The sequence below is a fragment of the Halichondria panicea genome, chromosome 6, assembly GCF_963675165.1.
Source record: "Halichondria panicea chromosome 6, odHalPani1.1, whole genome shotgun sequence".
Taxonomy (NCBI): Eukaryota; Metazoa; Porifera; class Demospongiae; order Suberitida; family Halichondriidae; genus Halichondria; species Halichondria panicea.
Window position 1 is genome coordinate 1,663,826 of NC_087382.1, and position 18,444 is coordinate 1,682,269.

General features: G+C 40.5%; 3 protein-coding genes and 2 long non-coding RNA genes across 5 annotated transcripts in view; 1 reads left to right on the forward strand and 4 right to left on the reverse strand.

Moving 5' to 3' along the window:
- LOC135337746 (TNF receptor-associated factor 2-like) overlaps positions 1-18,444 on the reverse strand; it is a 57,064-nt gene that overhangs the window by 2,726 nt on the left and 35,894 nt on the right. The gene's annotated exons all lie outside the window — the stretch shown is intronic.
- On the reverse strand, positions 1,874-4,145 carry LOC135337757 (uncharacterized). Its single transcript, XR_010395312.1, has 2 exons — positions 3,017-4,145; positions 1,874-2,911 (listed from the first exon to the last, which is right to left on the reverse strand). It is a non-coding gene; the product is annotated as an uncharacterized LOC135337757 (long non-coding RNA).
- On the reverse strand, positions 12,531-13,887 carry LOC135337748 (uncharacterized). Its single transcript, XM_064533723.1, has one exon. It carries the CDS (start codon positions 13,836-13,838, stop codon positions 12,750-12,752), a length of 1,089 nt encoding a protein of 362 aa, XP_064389793.1. The 5' UTR covers positions 13,839-13,887; the 3' UTR covers positions 12,531-12,749.
- Positions 14,010-15,284, forward strand: LOC135337747 (uncharacterized). The gene has a single exon (XM_064533722.1). It carries the CDS (start codon positions 14,010-14,012, stop codon positions 15,171-15,173), a length of 1,164 nt encoding a protein of 387 aa, XP_064389792.1. The 3' UTR covers positions 15,174-15,284.
- Positions 16,891-18,426, reverse strand: LOC135337756 (uncharacterized). The gene is made up of 2 exons (XR_010395310.1): positions 17,823-18,426; positions 16,891-17,770 (listed from the first exon to the last, which is right to left on the reverse strand). It is a non-coding gene; the product is annotated as an uncharacterized LOC135337756 (long non-coding RNA).

An 18,444-nucleotide genomic window follows, 5' to 3' on the forward strand; every position in this document is an offset into this window, starting at 1 on the left:
GATTTTTCTCAGGATTTTGCTGACCAAGAGGATATACAAACCTGAAAATACTTCCCCTAATTTCTCGGGGAAAGCTGAATCACTTATACCCTGCATTGGATTAGGTTGACGACTGTTTTCCACTAACCCCTCTTCTCCACTGCTTTCCTCTAACTGTGTTGCATCACCTAAAGAGACCATTCTGTTCTTAGTGATCACAACATCTGGGGAGCCACAGAAAAGGAATTGACGTTTCGTAGCAATGTCTCCAATTTTGAGACACACCTTAAGCAAATCAGTGGTCCATGAGAGCCCCATAGTAGCTGTAAACGTAACTGTCCTATCGGGAAATAGCTTTTGAATGCAAGGTACAAGTCTCTTTGTCCAATCATTTTCTTGCCAATTAAAAGCAAAGGAAGATATAGGAGTGACGTACGGTGTGCCTTCAGAGGATTCTTCACCTCGAATAATTTTCTCTAGTTTGGTAACTTCAGACTGGATGCCTGTATTACTTATGTGTGCCTTGTATTGACTCAAAACAGCTTTATTACCAACAAAGAAAGGCAACAAGCTTGCATGAGCTGAACACGTACAATTGACTAAATCATCTCTTCGCATCTATCAACATGCACACAATCACTCAACTGTGATAACGTAGTACTTGAACATGTTGCATGCTCGCTGTGTTCATACACATATATATTTTTGTCGTCTAGTTTTACAAATGACCCATTCAACTTGAATCCTTTCTTTCCACCTACCAAATTTGAATTCAACTTCCGTATGTCTTGCTGTATGACCTTTCCTATTTCTTCACTAATATCCTGTCTGAAGATAGAAAATGGAATTTGACTCAAAACCGTGTCAGATATTCTTGTTTTTAAATGACAGAATGTAAGACCAAAGTAGAAAAACTCTACTTCCAAGCAAGACTGCAAAAAAAACAAAAAACAATCACACACTTCATAATAGTTATTACATAATATAGACTCCACCAACAGTACTGCCTATACCATCTTTCTTCTAATTACATCGCCACTAAAAATTATGATTTAATTTCCAGTGGCGCACAAATAGAACAAGAGAAAAAAACAGTTTGGCGCTCAGCAATAGAACATACAGTACTACTAGCTGTTTCTACGAGGCTATGAGATCAGTGGCCAGCCTTGATTTAAGGCTACCTTAAATCAAGGTAGCCTTTAAACCTAAGCACCAGCAAAAAATAATTCCAGAATTTACTTGGCGCTCAATTGGAGTATGTGAACTTGGCGCTGTAATTGGAAGGAGCTAGGACAGTACTGCCTATAATTTATACCGTAATTGTTCTAATTATAGAACCAGTAAAAAAATTCTAGAAACAATGGGTCTATTTACTTGGCGCTCAATTGGAGTAAAATTAATTGTGAACTTGGCAATTCTAATTTAATAGAGTGGCGCTGTAATTACTGCTTTAATTAGAATTATCTGCTATAACGTGCAAAGATTTAAAGGTGTGGCTTCCAGTAAGCAGTCATTCTGCGAACATTGTGCAACGAAACGTTTTTACATATACATGTAGAGGCCATTTTTGGATAAATTATTATATTGTAGTTGAATCATTCATCTACACACGGGTATCAACACCATTTCTCTTAGAAATGCTCCAATCAAAAGATATTTACATTTAAGTATACAACTACTCACACATTTGTGGTAATCTACTCTCTACAGACTAAATGTATTTATTTTACAATGCAAGTATACTACACATATTAAAGGTTGCGAATTGGCAAGTTGTGTCAATTCACTCGATCGTCTTTATATGCATAGCATATCATATAAAAGGAAGGTTAACTTCGTAAGGTGTTTGAATTGGAGTTTGTTCTTCCAAAGTAATCATAGATTAATTTCTCCATTTCCTCTTTTTCAGTCTCTTTCTCCAGGCAGGCTCGATTTTATCTTTTGCATTGATGAGAATCTGAACAAGTTCGTGTTTGTCGTGCTTGAAAAACAGTTTATAGGTCACAGCCGTAGTAATCAGTGCCAATAATGGTTTGGTTAATACTGTTGATTCGAGTGGGACCATCTTCAGTAGCTAGGTTGATAGGCACAAACAGGAGAAGAAGATATTATGATTACGAAGCCAGCAAAAACGATAACAGACAACACTATTAACCATAGTATGACACAGGGTTTGCTCTGAACACATTTTCCTAAGCAGTGATATGTGGATCTCATAGCAAAAATGTACACAAAAAAAGCGACAGAATACAGCACCAAGATGCTCGTTGCATGGTACGGTGCATGGATGAAACCAACAAGAATATGAAATGAATGAACAATAATGCAAGAGACAGGACCGAGAAGAACATAAGCATTGCTAACCTTAGCACAACACAGACAAAACTTGACACAAACAAAAGCAATAGTTAGTGCCGTAAGAAGAAGGTCTTCAATCAGCATTAAGAAAGGGATGCCTAATTGCACACTAGCATAGTACCCTCGTAAACCTGAGAACCAATGGAAAATGTTCACTCTGGTTACAGCGGCACTTCTCGATAGAGCAGCAATATCCAAGCCTAGCACATAGACAACAACCGTGCAAGAGCAAACACACATAATAATGCCGTTCATCCTATTACTATAGCTGAATCATGATCACTCTCAGGTGTATTATTTGGACTGTCGACGTTACTTGTAGGAGATGCAATATTTGTAACGTCACTTGGATTTATAAGATACAAGAAAAATATGCTGCTACAAAAAACCAAGATAAGAGGAAATAGAATTTGAAAACCAAACGCATATCCAGAGCTAACGTCCCCAAACATCACCGACTGACCAGAATAGTAGCGAGTTATTGTACTTACGCTCGCTGCTTTTGGGCTGTATATATATATCCATCATTAATCACAACAGAAGTGCTCAATGGCCGTATTGCAAATAGCTTCAACTGTGAAAAAGGAATCAGACAGATAATAAACATGACATATATTGTACAGCTGCAGTATATATAATCATAGAAAGTTATATATACTCCATGCATTCACAGGCTTACCCTTTGAGTTAGAAGTTGTATCATTTCATCCCTTTCAATGTCATTCTCTTTGTAGCAGTTACGTGGCATATAGAGAGTTAAAAATTCCTTTCGCAGTTGGTTGTCCGTGAATAGTAGAGATGTGAACTGAAGAGACTCAATTGGTTGAAAAAGATAGAATGTAGATTCGGACCAATACCAAGCTTCACCTACTGAAGTATCAGAGTAGTTTGTACTACCATTCGCAAGATCATTCAGAGAAAAATAGTACATAATCTCAATAAACACAGGATTTGCTTTGTTGGGAGGAAAGAAGGCCTTTTGCATGTTGTACTGATTTCTACCGTTCGTTATAACGTCCTTGACAAGCTGAGGGAAGCAACGGCAATCTTCTATCTCTTCAGAGGTACATGGCGTGGAAGTAGCACCACATCCTAATATCAACAGGGTTACAGCAATCACAAATTTGAGAACAATGCGTCGTGAGCTCATCTTGGTTGAGTGAGATCAAAATGTCTGTTGCAACTATATTATAATAGCTGCAAGCTAACCACACACAACAGACTATAGTATTGATCTAAGCACTGGAACAAAAATGAAACTAAGAATTTTAAATAGAAACTGAAATGCGAAATTCTATTTTCTTTTTCAACACACGCTGCTAGAGTAGGGGGAATACCAGGGAAAATCCTCAGGCATACATACACTTCCGCGATACTGAAGGTAGTCAGTACATGTAACTGTATATACTGGAATCAGTCACAGGTCAAGCACTACACAGAAGGCTTCACGGAAAGCAACTTACAGTACCTATATATGTCACAGGAATGAATGACTCTCTCCGGTTATTCCTATTATAGAAACAGCCTCGGTTAGGACGCCTTTTTTTATAACGCCCATAATTATACCACCATATAAAATCTTTTTTTTTGGTACATTGTTTCTAGAAAAATAATTATTTTTTATTGGTTCTATAATTAGAACGATTACGGTAGTAGAAGAAAGAGCCAGGATGAAGAACAAGGTTAGTAGCAAGGTAGCAATGAATCAATATGGAGCGGTATCCGTGCCAGTATTGGCGAGGCAATAGGTGAGCCAAAAACCGAGCCGGGACAAGCGGGGCACTATCTCGACTTGCGCATGCGCACAAGGGCAATTCTAGCTGGAACGCAATCCGAGCCGGGACAATAACTGAGCCAGTAACTGAGCCACATGGCAGGCCAATAAGTGAACCACATGGCGGGCCATATCCTGGGACACAATCTAGGGCACATGCATGACTGTGCATAATATAAAATATAAACCAGAGAGAGTTTCTGATTATTTCATTCTGCCAGAGTGCTTCCATGTTCTATAATAATTATTTAGAGGACTTTTGTATAAGAAAGGATTGGGTGCATTAATAGTGTGCAATGAAGACTGGTTGGAAGTGCCTAACTAGGCTACACTGCTGCAAGTTCACTAAGTTATATAGCGATCTTTACCCACTATTAAACAGGAACTTTTCTAATAAGGCAATCTTTTTATCTCTCTCGGCAGACCAAACAGTGTTGTATTGTGCTCAGGAGGAAAATTATGACTCTCTCTTTGCTATTAAAACTCTGTTCATTTTATTGTTATAGTCGGAGGTATTGTTAATTGAACATTTTATAGAACAAAACAGTAAAACTTTTCTAGATTGTGTCCTAGGAAATGGCCCGCCATGTGGCTCACTTGTTGGCTCAGGTAGTATTGTCCCGGCTCAGATTGTGTCCCAGCTAGAAATGCCCTTGTGCGCATGCGTAAATTGAGATTGTGCCCCGCTATTGTCCGGGCCTGGTTTGGCCAATATACTGGCACGGATACCGCTCCATAAAGCAAGCTCCATAATATTCATCCTGCATGTAGTAGACTAGCCTCGATCCCAGGCCGCACTTCCCACTTCACTTAGGGAAGTGGGCCTGGTATCGACTGCTTGCGCATGCGCTAATATCCCCCGGTATCTGGGGGCTTTGGATAACATCGTAAATGCTCAGTAAAACTATGACATCACAACGAAAGGAAGTGGATTGAAGGAAGTAGATAGAAAGTTGCATTGAAGGTTTCTAGCCCATCGGATAGCATTCTCTGATAGCTACCCTTAGCCTGCTATGTTAACAAAAGACTCACAGCCTGCAACAGTGTGGATGACAATCGTCTGAACGGAGTGAAAGCTGACAAGAGCCTATATGGACAGACCACGCCCATTTAACATTAACTTTGGTGAAAGTCTACTATACAACTGCTACTGATTCTATCAGAAGAAAATAGCTGTACAACAAACCTACGCAGCTCTGTCTCTAGCTAGCTAGCTCTATAGCTCTGTGTATGACTTTTAGGATATTTTCTCTGTTGAATTCTGTATTATAGGACATTTTACGAGAAAAAGTATCCAATAATTTGGTGCATGCGCAAGCAGTTGATAGTAAGCCTTCTTTTCTATGAAGGCTGGTGAAGGAGGCTAGTAGTAGACACAAGTGACGGCTGGAATGTAGACTGACTTATCCGACTAGAAAAATATTTGCAATGCGTTGAAAAATTGCAGGATTGGCCGGCCACCAAAAAGCGTGGAAACAAGAAATCAGACGAGAGCATAACTCCAATCCCTTACAATGTTATTCACATGTACTGGTAGTTTTCCATGTTTTCCCGGCCAATCCAAGCAAATTTTTACTGGTGGGGTGATGACCGATCTTATATATTATATATCAATTTTGGAATGTGCGGGCATATAATCATGATGATTTGTGATGTTCCTACTTGTAACTTTCGTATGATGTTTTACATCACGAAAAATATGAAAATTTCTACCATACGAAAATAACCGGTGTCACAAAAACTCAATTCATTTCAAAACTGAAACTACGTTATGGTTAGAACATGGGCATGAGGTATCTATGTGTTATAGTGTCCCAAAGCTCGAGGGCTTTAGCCCGAGGGATGAGGGACACTATAACCATAGATACCGAATGCACATGTTCTAACTGATTTAGATCCCAAAACCTATTGGCTACTAGAAATGCACTAGCTTAGCAACAGTCAACCTATATAAACAGCCAACCTAGCAACTGCATCATTATTCTTTTGAAAACTAATATCTGAAGTTGGCATCTCTGTGTCTCTACTAAGTCTGTGGTCTCTATTCAAGTCAACCTGTACCCTGTTCCTCCACCTCAGTTTGATCATAGATTGAAGAGTTAGAGGGATAGGAAACGGTTGGTATCTCGAGTAACATCCGCGCTACACTGCGGTTTAATCGAGGCCATCACAACAATATCTATTTTTACACTCAGTGCATAATAAACTACAAGTAACTGTGCTTAGTCCGTGCAACTCACTTATATTTCAAGGTCTATACCTATTGTAGTAGTCATAACCAGCACGCTTACACGTTACATGTTCCAATAGCTCTAAAACAGCCTTGGGAACATATAACTTTATTGGAAAGTCTCTTTTTACTGGGTGTGGTCAGTCATTAGCAAGTACTACACGTGGCTCATGGACTAGGCGTGTTATAAGTTGCTGAAAGAGATGATGTCTGGAGGAAACACAGCTTTGGGAGTTACCCGGGAAAAATGTGGTTAATAGCCTCTTTCATAGGGCGTAGCGCGGATAATTTTCGAGGCTCCACTGCAGATTCAATGTAAAATCATCACGTGCACCACTCCGTTTCCTATCCCTCTAACTCTTCAATCTATGGTTTGATGGACAAAATTATAGTCCTAGCTAGCTCCACCCACAAAACGGAAACAACCAGCTCCTCCCCCAGTTTTGCAGCAAACAAGAAGCCCAGCACACTTTCCAAGAAACGAGCGGCTCGTACTACTCTCACAAAGCGAAAGGAAGACACCTAAGCCATAATTTGCAGCAAACAAGCCCAGCAAACGAGCGGCTCCTATACTACTCTTGAAAAAAGCGAAAGGAACTTTAGGAAGAAGCCAAAGCTAGAATCCCAGCACTTCCATACATCCAGCTCCTCCCCCATGCAGCCTTGCAGCAAAAAAGCACAGCACACTGCCCAAAAAACGAGCGTCTCCTACTACTCTCGAACAAAGCCAAAAAAAAGAAACTAGAGCTTCTCTCTTTCATTCTAGTTCTGTTATTATATTGCATCTAGCTACAATAATTTTTATGTTATTACATGTGTATCTTCTTGTAAATCACAATACAATGTACAATGTTGTAGTTTGTAGCCCAGAGCAATCTATAGTACCGGTACTATAGCTCATAGTTCCCTGCTAAATACACTCAAATGGGATCTAAAGTCATGTAAAAGCACAACACAAAATCACACATTTCTAAAATATCCTTTATCAAGTTGTTATGGTAACTACTGGTCGCTAGGGGTGTCAGGTGACCTCGCTGGAGAATGAACACACTTCCAATATCCTGCCAGATCCTGGTCTCTGGGATACTCACTGAGTGAGCCACGCCTTCTCTGCACGAAATACAAGTCATGTGATATCACAGCTCACCATACACTCAGAGGAGGTTTGACACAAGTACCTCGATTAAGCTACAAAAATTGAGTTAATTAGTCACATACAACAATGACTTTACTGTTGATTTTACACGTGACCAATCGTAATCGAGGTGCTCATGTCGCACCAGTACACTATACATGACATGTGCATGTACATTATTATATTATAAAGTTAGGATTTTTAAACAGACCTTTCGAAAAGCTCTACAAAATGCAAAATTAGACAATACTTATCAAGTTACGGGCACTCAAATGGAAGTTACCTCTCAAAACAGGCCATTTTTCGAACAAAAAAACCACCACGAACTGTGAGATAATTATATATGATTGTGCTTACTTGTCGACTGTTTGGATGAGGCGAATGTACTTACCAGGTACGTACATATATAAGATCTAGAGACTCCACTAAGAGGTGATCACACACACACTTGTATAGGTACGTACCTCCAGTTAGTGCTTTAGTAGCAAGCAATGAAGACAAAGCCGTCCACACCAACTGACAGGTCCAGGGAGCCGGAGAGCTAGCCTGTAGGGTCATTGTGTGTACTCAGTGTACTTAAGTCTGTAGCTAGCTGTAGGATGATGAATACTCTCAGTGGTAAGAATGGAGAAGTCTTTCTATTGTTGACATTGGCTAGGATAAGTGGTTCCCAAGAGGTAGTTAGGTTAGGTACTAGGTGTGGGGTTAGAGCTTGAACACTGCTATTCTACATGTACATGTAAACATTTAATAGAGGGCGGCGACACACAAGACTATTATCATAGTCGAGGGCGGCGGGTAACTAACATTCATTTGAGGGCGGCGACACTTACATACTCTGTTTAATGACATTCCAGGCCAAATTGACCCAATGACAAAATTAGCCAGAGTAAATTTAGATAGGCCTTTCAAAAATTGGACCCAAAAATGCTGACAGTGCAGAAAGTGATCCTCAGAAATCGATGCCCTCAAATAAAAATACACAAGGAAACTATACCCTCAGAAAATCATATATATACCACAAAGGGGAACTATTATACCCTCACCCATACGAGATAACTTTATAACCAGTAGGATACCTAGTTGGGCGGGAGGTCGGGTTTCAAGCCTATGGCAGCCTATATCAGGATTTGTCTTGCTGAATTATGTAACACGCTGATAAGCAGCTATGAATAATCATTTTATTCTATGAATATTATTATTCTGAAGTGGGTGTTAACCAATTTTATCTTGCTTGAGGTTGCGCAACCGGACGTGACACAGACCACAGTAGAAATGCTGCAATCTGATTGCAACTATAGTTGCAGCAAAGACAAATCTAGCCTCCTTCACCGGCCTTCAGAGAAAAGGCCTGCTATCGACTGCTTGCGCATGCGCCAATTTATTGGATATTTTTTCCCGTACAATTTTCTATAATACAGAATTCATCAGAGAAAATATCCTAAAAGTCATACACAGAGCTATATAGCTAGCTAGCTAGAGACAGAGCTGCGTAGGTTTGTTGTACAGCTATTTTCTTCTGATAGAATCAGTAGCAGTAGTATAGTAGACTTTTCACCAAAGTTAATGTTAAATGGGCGTGGTCTGTCCATATAGGCTCTTGTCAGCTTTCACTCCGTTCAGACGATTGTCATCCACACTGTTGCAGGCTGTGAGTCTTTTGTTAAAATAGCAGGCTAAGGGTAGCTATCAGAGAATGCTATCCGATGGGCTAGAAACCTTCAATGCAACTTTCTATCTACTTCCTTCAATCCACTTCCGTTCTTTGTGATGTCATAGTTTTACTGAGAATATACTATGTTATCCAAAGCCCCCAGACACCGGGGGATATTAGCGCATGTGCAAGCAGTCGATACCAGGCCCACAGTGAAGTGGGAAGTGCGGCCTGGGATCGAGGCTAAGACAAATCCCGACATAGGCTTGAAACCCTACCTCCGCCCAACTACAGGATACCCACACCACATAATTATATTTACTGTACCAACATCAATATTAAGCATTGAAGGTATGAGTATGGTCCCCGGCTGTCAGTGTGTGCGTGGGTATGATTTTCTGATAGGTGATATCTTCCTGTTGTGAGCATGTGTGGCATGGGTATGATTAGCCTCGATCCCAGGCCACACTTCCTCAAAGAGTGGGCCTGGTATCGACTGCTTGCGCATGCGCTAATCTTCCGCCGGTATCTGGCGGATTCGAATAACAACGTGTATGGTCAGTAAAACTATGACATCACAACGAAAGGAAGTGGATTGAAGGAAGTAGATAGAAAGTTCGATTGAAGGTTTCTAGCCCATCGGATAGCATTCTCTGATAGCTACCCTTAGCCTGCTATGTTAACAAAAGACTCACAGCCTGCAACAGTGTTGATGACAATCGTCTGAACGGAGTGAAAGCTGACAAGAGCCTATATGGACTGGCCACGCCCATTTAACATTAACTTTGGTGAAAGTCTACTATACTACTGATACTGATTCTATCAGAAGAAAATAGCTGTACAACAACCTACACAGCTCTGTCTCTAGCTAGCTAGCTATATAGCTCTGTGTATGACCTTTAGGATATTTTCTCTGATGAATTTTGTATTATAGGAAATTTTACGGGAAAAAATATCCAATAATTTAGCGCATGCGCAAGCAGTCGATAGCAGGCTATAAAGGCCGGTGAAGGAGGCTAGGGTATGATCTGCTGTTACTATAGTTTTCTTGTGTGAGCAGAGATTCTGAGGGCACCATTTTCTGTGGGTCACTTTTTGAGGGTCACTTTCTGCACTATCAGCATTTTTGGGTCCAGTTTTAGTATGCCCCATCTAAATTTACACCACTGGCTAATTTTGTCATAGATTACGCACCATACATTTTTGCTGACTCAGCAGTAAAATATGACTGGATCTAGGCAGATCTAGCTAGTATGGCTATTATGTACTGATAGGGTTAGGTCCAGTAAACATCATAGACACCAAACACAACTAGCTATCAACAAATTCAGCGACAGAAACCATGCAGAAATATTGTCTCATAAATCAGTCTCCCTCTATAACATAGACTCGTGATTAGGCCGCCCAACTTTTAGAGGGCGGCTAACAGTAGACGCTACTGCTGAGTCAGCAAAAACGAAAAGCAATTTGAATGTCATTAAAAGGTCATAATCAGTGAAAGTTCAAAGTGATATCCGACCTCGAGTCTATGTTATAGAGGGCGACTGATTTATGAGACAATAATTATTTCTGCACGGTTTCTGTCACTGAATTTGTTGAATATTAAAAGTCTGATGCTCCATCCTTCAAATGAACACTGAGAATCCCCATACACTTTGCTAAGAAGAAGTCCTTTCGCTTTAAATTCTCTAAAGACATCCCAATTTTTCTCAGGATTTTGCTGACCAAGAGGATATACGAAATAACCTGCTATATACGGTCCAAAAAACTCAATTCTAAAACTACATGTAAAAGCAAAATCGCACATTAATATCCTTTAGATAGCTTCGTTCCCATGCCGATGTTTTTCTAAGAAACGGATGGAAAAAATACGGTATGTTGCAGAGCGCATGCGCTCAATCGTGCTGTTGCAAACTTAACTGTCACTATAGCTGTTGTTTCATGGAGAACAACAGTACTGTTCTCGGGGTTTGCCGTGCAACATTGATGGCTTGCTAGTCTAGTTACTAGACTAAAGCCACAGCTAAGCTGCTTCACCAGAGTAGTGGACTTCTTTTTATCTCTGGTGAAGCAGCTTAGCTGTGGCTTTAGTCTTCTATTGTGTTGATTAAGAAGGCTTACACACACTAGTCTGAAGCCAGAAGAGAGGCCTTCGTCTACCTCAAGACAGTCGTATGGTACATGGTCGGGATGTCTCGAGCTTGGAAGGACAGGCTAAAGCAAGGCAACCTATAGATAAATCTATGCTATAGTACACTGCCAGCAGCCCTTCTTCGTGACTGGCCTCATTGCAGATCCACCCCTTTTCTTATTGACAGGAAATGCAATAAACCTCTACATTTGTATCATTGCATTGCTATGATTGTATATACATGTAAATATATACATGCTCCCTATCCTCTGGCATCAAGCCATCAGATAGTCCATTATCTCTTTCCTTGGCAATCTGTTGTAGAAATTACAACAATGGGTAAGGAATCGTTATGATGAATTAGATGAAGTTGTATGTGAGCTCCTCCCTGACAAACAAACTGTAGTCTAGGTAACCGCCTTATCAGTCAAGTAGGCTAAAAATCTGTGTCCTTTGATGTAAGCTTTGATGTCTCTTTGTGCATATGTAGTTATAAAAAAAAAAAAAAAAAAAAAAGAAACCTTTGACTAGCTAGGAAGAGTAGCAGCAGTAGGCAGCAGCAGTAGTAGCAGTGCAAGCAGGACTAGACTAGATTAAAAAGTTGGTGGAAAGAATAACTGACCGTTTGGACGTCACCTGGCTGCCAGACTTTCATCTGGACTCTTCCCCCTGAGTAGCTGGCCTTTCTCTAAGCCACAAAACTGAGCAAGAAGCTGAAGAAGCAGCTAGACAGAGACATGTACCTAGCCTTGAGAATTGGGAGGCGTGGCTCAACTAGTTAGCCCAGCCCAGAGGAATTGTTACCGTGGGTACTGAACAACCGTAGAAGTAGGGCTACCCCTGGCTTTACTGAATTAACTAGCTGTGTCTGCTGTCTAGTTGGACCAGATTTAGCTAGATAATGGGGTAGAGAATAGTTGAGCGGTGCTGTGTGTAGCTTGAACTGTACTGGCTGGCAAGAATCTAGTAAGCACCCTATGCACTGATAACTCGTCAGAATGGAGGGTATGTTCTAGGGATCTGGACAGCTGTACATCCAAAGGAGCCAGGGAGTGCCAATCATCTTCTCCCAGTCTCTGACACGCTAAACAAAAGGAGCTAGAACTGGGAGTCCCAGCTAGAATTGCTAGCCGGATCTAGACTAATAGAATGACTTGGAGGCGTGGTGAGGCCGGATCCACACTAATTGATCGACCTAAAGACGCTCCTGTTCCAGATTTCACGAATGGCAAGGAAAGGGTTAAGCTCCTCATCTTATAATGACTGTGGTTCAGTGTCAACAATAATTGTCATAACATTATACAAAGCGAACTAATTACCTCTTCTATAATTATACACTCTAATAGAAAGCAAAACATGGCGAGAGGTACTGTGCAGCTTGCATCACTCGTATCTACTTCAATCCCACAAAAATACTGGAGAGGCATGCACAAAAAGTATAGCTATTCCGATACACTTATATTAATTATAATTATAGGATATAAATCACTAACTCTTATCATCGTCCTCGTCGAAATCAAACACTCGAAACAGGTCAACAACTCCGACTCCAATATCCATCATACAAGATATTACTTTACCTGGCAGACCGAGGTGTCCAACTCCCCATGATAATAATTGCATGATTGTTTTGTATGTCGGTGTATCATTTGGAAGTTGAATTGCCATGGGGATTTGTCTTTTTTGAAATCCATCTTGATAGTATGCTGGTGGTGGTTCGATTGATGGGCTCATTTGCGGCATGGGGTAACTTACTGCTGCTGATTGAGGCTCATAAGCTGGAGAAAGCTGCTCTTGCTGAGCTCGTTTTTCATTTTCAGTTTTGAACAAATCAAGACAACCTTGGATAATAGCAGGCTTACCATCTTCTTTTACCTTAACAAAACATGATATCCAGAAATTTGAGAACCAGTGGGATCCATCGGGGAGATATTGGAGCTCTGGAGTGTAATAGCCAGTTGGTACGAATGGTATTTTCTTCACAATTTGTGTTTTTACTTTTGCCTTGCTTCGCAAAACTTCTTGTAATTTCTTTGTCATCAACTTGAGCTTGTCCGTCATGGCTTTTTTCTTCTTCTCTGGATCGTTGAGACCAGTCTTTGGTCGAACGTTGTTTGCAAATGTGAGAACAAAAACAGCATTTTCCCAAAACCTCTCACCGAGAACCTGGGTAAACTCACAAATAGTGTCACAATCTTCTTGTGTAACACGGTTATCAGTGAGCTTGGTGCAAAAGAGAACAAGATCTAGGTTATCGCTAACATCCACGATCTGTTGCATATACTCCTTTTCTTGGCCTTTTCCATCGTGAAGACCAGGAGAGTCATAAAATATTGCCTTTACACCACCATACATCTCAGTTGGGATTGTTTCCACCTTGAAAGTACCAACTTCTATTGAGCTTTCAGGAGAAACTTCATAGCCTACTAGTGCGTTTATTAGTGCAGATTTTCCTACACCAGTTTTTCCGATCACAAGTATTTCTAGGGTTGATTTTCCCATGCTGGTGGCAGCCTGTTGAGCCTCTTCTGACATGCTGGTAGCCTGTTGAGCCTCTTCTGACATACTGGTAGCCATAATTGCAGTTCGACAACCAAGATTTTTGTGAACCAACTGATCAAAAGCTTACTTTTACGATGTAATATTTTACATGGAATGTTTAGAACGTCCTGTGAAACAGGAAGCTTATTAAGCTTACATATCTTTGAATAGACACGCTTCAAATGCTCAGAAAAGTGTTGCGGAGAAATGGCATCTTTAAACAGTTCTACCTTCGCTTTCATGATTGTAGGAAAAACAGGAGTAGGAAAATCATCAATCATCAACAGCGTTGCAGGCTCTGAAGTGGCTCCAGAAGGTGATGAGCTTGATACAGGGACATACTGCACTGAAAGCTACGAAATTGAGCACTGTGGAAGCAAAATTCAATTTTGGGATACTCCCGGATTGTTCGACACAACATCAGATTCTGACATGTACTTAAAACAAATCCAAGAAAAGTATGAACAGTGCGATCTGATATTGTTTTGCTCAGATATGACAGACACAAGAGTTACAGCACAGGACAAACGTACAATTCATGCATTCACACAATTTCTTGGGACTGCTTTTTGGCACCGAGCAATCTTTGTTCTTACATTTGGAAATAATGTAGAGCACCCTCGACATGGGCGAACACCAGAATACTTCAAAGAGAAGCTAGAGGCTCTGAAGTCTAAGTATCGTGAAGTACTTATAGAAGCTGAGATTCCTTCGAGCATAGTCACAATGGTTCCTTTTATTCCAGCAGGATATCATCCTTGGTCACCTGACAAAGAAATGTACATTCTTCAAGATGGGAAAAACTGGATATCTACCTTCTTCATGGCATGTTTTGCTCGAGTGAAAAAATCCCAACAAAATCCTGTATTCCAAGCTCTTCCTAAGAGACAAGTACAATCGGCAAAGCCTGTTGCAAGAAAACCAACGCGTGATCAGTGCACATTCAATGCTAGCCACAGAAAACATACAAAGCAAGATTGGTTTGAGTGCAAGACTTGCTGGGGGGGTGTAAATTCTCAATTTGGTTGCTGCTGGCCCTGTGCACTCGACTGTCATAGGGGTCACCAGATAGTAGCACATCACAAGGTAGATGAAGGCAGAGGTGTTTTCTTTTGTGACTGTGGTCTTAACAATCACCAGCCTGCTGTCTGTACTTTTTATAGTACGAAACAAGAATTTCGATTGCAGCCATATTATAAATGTTTGTCATGCTTCAAAGACCCACGAGCAGGTGTGTGTTTTCAGTGTATGATTAACTGTCACCTTGGACACAATACTAAATATGATGGGGTAAAGAACGCATTTTGTGATTGTGGCCTCCAGTATTGTGCTGTGAGATGTAAAATTCCTGAACCACGATCATATAAGTAGATTTTACACTGCAATAACTATGCAAACAAATATTGTTCAATAGATGTGTGCATGCATGTATATACATACTATTGTGACTATAAGTATTATGCAATTTGTTTTTATTGTGGACCTTTTCATGTACTTTTTAGAATAATCATTATACGCATGCATGGTAAAAGCTTCATATAATTATACAATATAGAAGTTGCTGCGAAGCATAAACAAGCCAAACAAAGGTTCTTGCATGGACACAGAGTTATAGCACCACACAATAGTGACATGCAAAACACGAAGCATGTTGTTGATCTTGTACAAAGAGAGAGATGCCTGCATGCATGCGCATGACGCTTGTTTAGTAAATTAACAAAATGTATAAGGTCACAAATTGGTCATTGGTTTTTTGAGCAATTTCATTGGTCACTATTGTATTGATTCCATGGCCCTTGCCAACAGTACATTTTTAGCGGGCAGTATATAACATCCCATGAATTGCCAATGCATAGTATAAGGAAAATCCCATGTACAAATTCCATACTCTATATGACTATATTATATACAGAGTCAGCCAGCACCCAGCGGGGATCTATCCAATGAGTTATATATATAGGGTTATAGGGTTATGCATATATAATTATACTGATAATTAATACCCATGCAGCATGCTGACAGTGTTGAATTTCCTTAATTCGGATTCCTTATACAAATTAAGCTCAGAGGGGGGAGGGCAAAGGCAGACTACATGTAGCTATTGAGAATAATATAAGGGCAAGCCAGATATTTGTGTACAATAGTAAGAGTATTATGATAGAGAAGAGAGTATCGAACGTAGGCATACTGTACATCAGATGTATGCGGAGAGTATATATAACGTGACTTCCTGCCATGTATCTGTCATGGGCTTGCACACTGACCAATCTATAAATATGGGTGATGTAATCTACTTTTTTGATAGATTACATCACCCACGCTTGGATTGGTCAGCGCAAACTCCAAGCCCATGACAGATACAGGAAGTCATATTATACTCTCCGCATCCTGATGTACATGCAGTATGCCTATATACATTGATACTCTCTTCTCTATCATAATAATATTATACTTTAAACAATAGTGAATAGAAGGTGAACATCTATGGGCAGGCCATGAATTACATTTGTGGGCTCCTGCTTGGAAACTTCCCTGGGAAAGCACCTTTTCGTGTCTTGAAACTTCCCTGGGAAAGCACCTTTTTATGTCCTCATCTGCTTAATAAGGCCATGCACAGAGGAGGTGCGAAGCACTTAACCCCTTTGCTAATCAGGTCTCTAATTGCTGTTGTGTTAATTGTATGCCAGTCTCATGAATTAGCCGCCCTTCCTACATGAATCTTGAGAAGGGCGGCTGATTCAAGAGCCTAACCATGAGTACACAGGATCTAGGAGTGAACTGCTATAAAGATCTCTCTCACTTGCACTGAGGAGATATCAAGCATTCAAGAGCTTCTACAACTGAGATGTGGAATGCTTCTCTTCAGAGATATGGTGGGCACATTTACACTTCACACCGTCAAGTAAAATTGGAGGAAAGTTCTCCTAAACGAATGGATCCCTCGTTGCCATCAATTATTACTATTTTATCAAATGCCTTCATTTGATGTATGTGCGAATATATACTACAATGTGCCAGTCGATCATCCTCCCTCACAAGTTACTGCAATATAACTGACCACAACTATTTATAAATTGGACATTGATAATCATGAGCATTATATTCATGGCTAACAGCTATTAATACGTGTATAATTATGATGCATGTTATTGCTGCACTTGGTTGAATTTCAATATAGAAATGTACAACAAAAAATGACATGAGCAGTGAACAATGCTATTAGAACATGATTGTTTACAGTCGTGTGAGTGTTATACAATTAAATTAATGCAGTCATTGGAAATTGATCAATGCAAAATTAGGTTAGGCTACTTTATTTGATGGCCATACACCTTTCGTTGTTATGTTAGCAAAAAACCCTGGGCCCATACGGTATATACCAGTCACTGACATATATTTGACCCACTTGAATGTTACAACAGTAATGTCATTCCTTATGAGGACATCATACACAGCATCCCACATGCATGCTTCCTTCACTATGTATCCAAAGGAACTGTCTACAACGCAATTGCATTTGGAGTCACAGGATTGTCAGGTTCAACATGTACTTCTATATATAGGTACAGGGACACCTTCGTCAATAAGTACACTTGCTTTTCAGAGTACTTCTGGATATAGTTTTTCCTTAATACATCCGATCACCTTGAAAGGTATGGTGTGTGACTGTTTCAGACTCTGCGTCTGAATAGTCCGGGGTTCCGTTGGCCGAAAACAAACAGCAATTCCCCTCACTATTATTACCGTCTTGTCTTGTGGATGTAGCACCTGCCACTTCCAAATAACAAACACCTTGCCGTCTTTAATTCTCAATCCATCGACATTGACCACATTGGCAAACTCAGGTGTGAATACTAATGAGGAAGAATGCTCGAGCTCATCAAAATCTTCATTTCTTGTCGTATCTTGAACTGGTTTGGCAACAACAAAATCATTTCGGAGTTGAATGAGCATCACATGCACATTAACTGTGTGAACGAGAATGGATTATTAAAACGTAAAACAGAGAATAAAACTAACTTGTGCGTTTAGCCTAGCTGCTTTGCGACCACTTTCAGTCAAGTATTGAGCTGCTCCCTCCCACAGTCGAACACAGGGCGGATGAGATGATGTCTTTCAGCTTGTTGGTTAGTCTCACAAATCAGCCGCCCTTCCTAGGTCTCTCACTTAGGAAGGGCGGCTAATTCATGAGACTGGCATGCAACGGCAATAGTCCTATTGAGCTAGCTGGTCTTGAAGATACCTACTATATACACAGTAAGTGCAGTATAGTGCAGTAGTAGTAAATCTAAGAGGTAAACTAATGCTCAAAGATGGTGGAACATTAGTTGGGCGGAGCCCGACCGTCCCTGACGGGGAGGTCGGGTTGCAAGCCTATCTGGGATTTGTTCTGCGCATTATGTAGTACTGCTATGAATATTATTATTCTCAAGTGGGTGTTAACCGACTTGATGACGTGTAAACCACAAGGATGGCACAGCAATACTGCATGCGGTTTTGCAACTAGATGCAAGCGGAAGTGTAACCAAGCCACGTGAAAAATGCTGCAATCTGATAAGGCGCCACTATAGTGGCGCTAGAACAAATCCCAGATAGGCTTGCAACCCGACCTCCCGTCAGGGACGGTCGGGCTCCGCCCAAC

Bases quoted from the DNA above. Each gene is read 5' to 3' on its own strand.
- LOC135337748 (XM_064533723.1), bottom strand. From the start codon at position 13,838: ATGGCTACCAGTATGTCAGAAGAGGCTCAACAGGCTACCAGCATGTCA.
- LOC135337747 (XM_064533722.1), top strand. From the start codon at position 14,010: ATGGCATCTTTAAACAGTTCTACCTTCGCTTTCATGATTGTAGGAAAA.